The following is a 6,693-nucleotide window of genomic DNA, read 5'->3' on the forward strand; positions in this document are numbered from 1 at the left end:
CCTGCTTCATCTAATTTCATATATACAACAGTTTCATAAAAATCACCATAATTTTTTATACTTCTGAGACAATACTGACCAGCAAGCTGCCAACTGTACATGTGGTTTCCTGGGAGACTACAAGTATTTTTTTCAAGAATTGTGGGACCACATCAAAACACCATTTCACCGTAATACTCTACGTTGCTGTTGTCTCCAAAGTAGTGGTAACTCTGTTAATCATATATTGATCCTACTTGAAATATGATGGCTAATTATGATGAAATTCCTAAGTGCTGACTGAAATGCAAAGTAATCCAGTTCAAGTGATACAAGAAAAATCAATGTGAAAAACAAATATCATTTTTAAATTTTATTTGTAGCTTAAAATGTAATGCCATACAATTTTAACAATCACTTAAAAAAGGATTCATATTTGCTTAAAACAGAAGCAAAACAGAAAGATATGAAATAAAATGCCATCTTGCTTCAAGTTTTCAAATCAGTACTTAGAATACTAATATACATCTATATACATTGCAAGTATATTGTATAAATATACTATGAGTAATATTGAATACACAATAAACATCAAGTAGGTTTTTTAGGCACACGGCATAGAAAAATGCAGAATCTGCATAATTCTTGAGAGTGCTAAGTGACTCACACTTATGTCATTTTCACACATACTTCACACAAAATATATAACCATCATACGCATGATCCTGAATATAACCTTTCATCCCCACATCAGTGCCTTCTTATTCCTTGATACTATTGCACTTACAGCAATCACATAAGAAAATATTTTGCAGTTTTCTTCAACTAATTGCCTGACAAGGTATCAATGCAACCAAAATAAGTACAGCCTATCTACACAAAACAGTCACAGGAATGTGCTGACAGGCACCAACTTACAGAACTGTTCATTGTAATGCTGGGAGTTACCCTAAAGGCAAACTTCTGCATTTTAAAGTGCGACCACCATTTTTTGAATTGCAAATGCCATTACATCCAGAAATTATTAGAAACTGAGGTAACACCTGTTTTTGTAGAGAAAGAAATGCTTGAAAAAATCACCAAAAGTCTTTTTAAAAATTCTGACCAACATGAATCTCAGTCCCTGTAACCTTGGTCTGCCACTCTTCCTGTGCGAATGTGAACTGGAGAATCCAAAGGAACACACCAGCTGAACTTACATCCACTGTTAGTGTTATAGAGCACAGCCATGGGACACCTGAGATCGCCCTCTGAGAAGTGAAGCCTAAAGCTTCTCTCTTCATGAAGACAATGTTCAGTGATAGCAATTCACCAAAATAAACCCCACTGATCCAACAGCCCCGCCCCCAGCTACAAGTCAGATTCGGGCAGATCTGGCATATCTGCCACATCTGCCATCAAATACCCTATTCCATATCGCCCGTTGGGAGCAGTGTCCAACGCCGGTGATCCACTCTGTTTCCGATAAATATTTTTACCCAAATGTGGAGATGACATTTCGCTTGAATTTTCATGAATGAGGCTTGCATCATCTCCCTCTAAGTTTACAGGCTCCTTCAGTACCCTTCCTCTCTTATAGGCCACGGAGGCTAAATTACCGGAACTATTTTCCATAAGGTTGAAGCACCGGATGATGAAGACAGCCGGGATGGGGAGTAGTGCTAGGACTACCAGAGATATACAGATAACCATTGCCCACGTTGGATATCTCAGAAATTCCTTAGATGCCTGTTAACACCAAAATATGTATTAATAATCGATTTTCCCTGCAAGTATGGAAAAAAAATATTATATTTGTCTCAGGTTTGTAAGCAAAGAATTCGACCCGTTCTTGTGACTTACTATGTCCAATAGAATGGCTTGGAAGTGACATTAAGCAACTTCAAGGTTAGACTTTAAAGGCCTTGCAATCTCTGCTCGTTTCATAGAACGCTGCCATAAGTCATATTAGTTGGAGGAAGCCAAGAATAAAAAATTACAGAGAGACTCTGGCTCTTCAAGTTTAATCATCTGCATGAGTTAGCTCAGGCAAGACCAAAAGAAGACTCATCCAGCTCACCCATAGCACCCAAGAAATAATAATCAGCAATGCTTTCAATTGTGACATGTAGGAGGTAGTTTGTTACCTGTTACATATGCCATATTGACTTTCTGAAATCTAAATTTTATCACATTTCTGAGGTTTTGGTGAGGGATAACAGACTTGTTTATGCCTTGTCACGAATTCAGTTGTTATTATATAGAATTATTAACCATAGAATAAAGGTCAGAAATACTTCTGAAAAATAAGCACTCTAACTTTATAACATCCCAAGTATACATAATGGTTGCATTATGATATGGGTAATGCAGCCTGACGACAGAACTGAAATAGTCATTGCTAATATAAAATAGTTACAACAAAATATTACTTTGACAGTTGTTTACATCGTATCTATATGGTTGATGCATCCTTTCATCAGAAAATTGTATCTGGGGTATGATTTAATACATTTGTAAGGGGAAATATTCCTGGTGGTTTGAGCAATATGTTTTCTAGTTAAAGGCTGAATAATTATTGGTTCATCTATGTGGTGATATGAATAAAGCTACTTTAATGAGAACCAAATTAGTATTTGATGTAATCTACAATGTATAAAAATCTACAATGTATAAAAAAAATCATACATGTTTGAGAATGAACAAAAAATAAATCTCAAGATTTTTGCATAAAAGCAACACCAGTCATTAAATAGTAAAATGTACTGTGAAGAAAGCAAAAGGTAAAAACTTCCTTATTTTGTATTTTACCTTGTCTTTATTCCATGCATCATAGCCAGGAGGACTTAATATCATATTCACAATAGAAATTATTAGCAGGGATAATAGCACTAGAGGAGTAATATATTTCCACAAATAGTAGAAATATCTGTAAGGAGCAAAGCCCATCATATCTCTTAGGTCTTCCATAAATCTAAATAAAAAGAAGGCAATTATTTCTCAATTTTATGTATTACCTTGTGAACGTGCATTAGACCAATGATTTGACAGGGAATTAGACATGATACCATATGACATTTGATACTTATCAAAAAGTTACACTGGAAGATGACATAAATTAAGATCATATAAAATAAAATGGAACCAGTTAAATGCATACCATGATTTTTATTTAGGTAAAGCACTCTTTAGCCCACTACTGAAACGTCTCCTTCTACTGATGACTTCCTACTCTATGAACCCAACATCAGCAAGACTTTATCAAATTTCAGCACAATGCAGGTTAGAACTTGTGGGGAGCTTGATAGACTGTCCAGATGGCTAGTTTTGAAATTAAAGTCAGAGTGAAAGTCCTGGCTCTACAACTAATATAGTAAGTCCTGTACAGGCGGGCACATTCTCCATGTGACATGGATGCTATTAGTTACCACAGAGTATGTTTATGAAGTTTAAGAATCAGTGCATGACAGACAGCCATTGCTACTATTGCTATCTAGGACATGACTACAAAATGGAAGTTCCCCTACCTGGAGCTTTTGACAGTAATAAAAACATTCTCACAAAGCTTATTCAATGTCAATATGTTCCTCTCTGTGACATGTAAGAGGGCTCTGGTCTTCATTCAACACACATTCCTACTTTACACAGACCTCTAATAAGCTTGATGATCTTATTGTTTTAGTCTATACATGTTCACTAAAGACAGAACCTTAAAAAAAAAAAAGGACAATATTTTGCCAAAAATGCGTCCAGGAACATTTTTCTTCTGCGATAACTCCCATGCTTCATCTCACAGCAAGTATATACACCTCTCACATCAAGCAGGTATATAATTCAGAGGTTAAAGGCATCCAGTGAATTCAAATAATGACTCCATATAAATATGAAGTTTGTGTCTATCAAATGCCATATATATCTCAGAGCAGTATATATATGGTGTCCCAAAATTGGCCTGTTACACAAGGCATTATGTAGCATAAAAAATGAAATTCCTCTCATGAAACAGGTCAGCAAAGTCATTAGGAGCATAGGCTGGGAGTTAAGCAGAAATGACTATGAGTCCCAGGTCTGTCTCTGGGCAGGTTCGATGAGCAAGTCACTTGGTATCTCACTGAGCCTGAGTTTTCTCATCTATAAAACATAGATAACAATAACTCAAAACAATAAGGTTTGTGGAAAATAGCCACTAGATCTTGGATGTTTCTACTTGACAACCAGTATTAAATCAAAGCTCCAGGATCCTAGACTATATTACCATCTACACAATTCGATCTAATTACTTAATAGGTGAATATACTTTATTAAAATTGCTAAATAAAGAAGAGCCTTCAAAAGATTTTGTTTGTGGTATTTTCCCCTCTAATCATTCTTCTCCCCTTCTAAATTAAATAGATAATGTCAATTGGTGTTTCCAAAATAGAAATGAAAATATACTTACTTATCTGTGCCATAGACAAAGGATACAGCAATATTCTCAAAAATGACTACAATTAGAAGCGGCAGTGTAGAAGAGTAATCATCAAACATTGTAACAAAGTAATTTCCAGAGCGTTGCACAAATATCAGACCAATACAAAATGCCAGAAGACAACAGATAACTGGACAAAAGGAATAAATGAAAAATTAAGCCCTGATTCAGAATCAAGTATTTTAAGCTGCATTATAATTACTATATTCAAAGTATAATTTTGTTTTCACTTTTATAACTTGTCAAAAATATGCACAGGCAATACCTTTCTTAATATTGTGGAACATTACATGGTGGTAGTAGTTACTGAGATTTAGCACACATTTAATATAAATTCATTGTTAGAGAGTAATACAACCATCTCCCCTAGTCTGTGCAAACTTACTTACCGAACACAAATAATAAATGAGGTAAAACTGTGAAGATTTTTAAAGTATAAATCCCCATGCCTTTCTTCCCTTTATTAAGAGCAAAATGACCTTTTCCAGCAGAAAATTTTCATAGGTCATTCTTATGTATTTTTAAAATATGTTTTTATTGATTTCAGAGAGGAGGGAGAGGGAGAGGGAGATAGAAACATCAATGATGACAGAGAATCATTGATCGGCTGTCTCCTGTACACCCCAAACTGGGGATCAAGCCAACAACCCGGGCATGTGCCCTGACCGGGAATTCAACCATTGAGCCACGTCGACTGAGTTGTCATTCCTACTTTTAATAGCATTTTATAGTTTTGGAAGCTCTGAATTTCTGCATTAATAATGAGAGTAATGCAGCTTATAATAAAATTGTGATAAAATACATAGTTTTATATTTGACTGAAGTCTGGTTATTTTTAAAGCATAACTAAAAAAACTTAGCAGGCCTTGCCTTAGCACCAACCCAAATCTATATTTTGATATTGCTTAACAGATTAGTTGGGAATCTATACTAATAATAGCCTAGGTCAGTGATAGCGAACCTATGACACGCGTGTCAAACTCATTTTTTGGTTGATTTTTCTTTGTTAAATGGCCTTTAAATATATAAAATAAATATCACATTATAAATCTTTGTGTTTTTTAAATATATTTTATTGATTTTTTTACAGAGAGGAAGGGAGAGGAATAAAGAGTTAGAAACATCGATGAGAGAGAAACATCGATCAGCTGCCTCCTGCACACCCCCCACTGAGGATGTGCCCGCAACCAAGATACATGCCCTTGACTGGAATCAAACCCAGGACCCTTCAGTCTGCAGGCCGACGCTCTCTCCACTGAGCCAAATCAGTTATGGCTATAAATCTTTGTTTTACTATGGTTGCAAATATCAAAAAATTTCTATATGTAACACAGCACCAGAATTAAGGTTTTTCAAAATGCTGACACACCGACCTCAAAAGGTTTGCCATCACTGGCCTAGGTGGTTGTCACGCCCTCACATTGGCACAAGATGGCCACCACAAGATGGCATCACAAGATGGCCATGCGCACAGCAGAGATGGGACCAGGCAGCTGCTCTGCACGGTGAGGCCTGGGGGTCCCGCAGCTCCATGCGGCATGGAGGATGCCGGTCCCAGTGTCTCTGTCGCCTCACGTGGAGGAGGTGGATCATGGCAGAGGAAGGCAGTTTTGGGCAATCAGGCCAGCAAGGGAGCAGTTAGGCGTCGATCAAGCCAGCAGCGGAGTGGTTAGGGGACGATCAGGTTGGCAGGCAGGCGAGTGGTTAGGAGCCAGCGGTACCAGATTATGAGAGAGATCGGGCCTAAACCAACAGTTGGACATCCCCCGAGGGGTCCCAGATAGGAAAGGGTGCAGGCCAGGCTGAGGGACAACCGTGCCCTACCTCCCCGCACAGATTTCGTGCACCAGGCCTCTAGTACAATTATAACAGGGTTGGGCAATCTGATTATCCAACTAAGAAGAACCACCTAAAAGAAATTTCTGCAGTAGAATCTGAAAAAGATACAGAAACTTCTGACCATTAATATAAAAACTTAGAGAAACTTCTGGAATCCATATAATATTACCATAGTTTTGTTTGACTTTTTATTCTCTCATGCACATTAGTAGAGAAACCGTCAAAAATAAAATATCACTGTGTTCTAGTTGCCAACCACCTTTTAACAGAAGTGAGCAAAAGCAAAAGAAGGCGAGAACACAGAAATCCCTGGGTTTGAAGATGAGGTTTCCAACAGTGTCAACAGGTATGGGTCATATTAGGCCATCTCTGAAGCACTATGCTAGGATTATGAGCAGCACCATACATAAACAAATTACATATATATA

The 6,693-nt window shown here is 37.1% G+C and overlaps 1 protein-coding gene across 2 annotated transcripts in view; it reads right to left on the minus strand.

The window, feature by feature from the left end:
* Positions 1 to 337: 337 nt before the first annotated feature.
* SLC6A15 (solute carrier family 6 (neutral amino acid transporter), member 15) overlaps positions 338 to 6,693 on the minus strand; it is a 47,725-nt gene continuing 41,369 nt past the window's right edge. For both annotated transcript variants that reach the window (XM_006774716.2, XM_006774715.2), the window contains exons 10-12: positions 4,397 to 4,556; positions 2,770 to 2,932; positions 338 to 1,707 (exon numbers count right to left, since the gene is read on the minus strand). In XM_006774716.2, the coding sequence (XP_006774779.1) occupies positions 1,330 to 1,707; positions 2,770 to 2,932; positions 4,397 to 4,556 (701 nt within the window). In that variant the 3' untranslated portion in view covers positions 338 to 1,329. The remainder of the gene's footprint in view (positions 1,708 to 2,769; positions 2,933 to 4,396; positions 4,557 to 6,693) is intronic.

The sequence above is a fragment of the Myotis davidii genome, unplaced genomic scaffold (assembly GCF_000327345.1).
Source record: "Myotis davidii unplaced genomic scaffold, ASM32734v1 scaffold26, whole genome shotgun sequence".
In the NCBI taxonomy this organism is placed as follows: Eukaryota; Metazoa; Chordata; class Mammalia; order Chiroptera; family Vespertilionidae; genus Myotis; species Myotis davidii.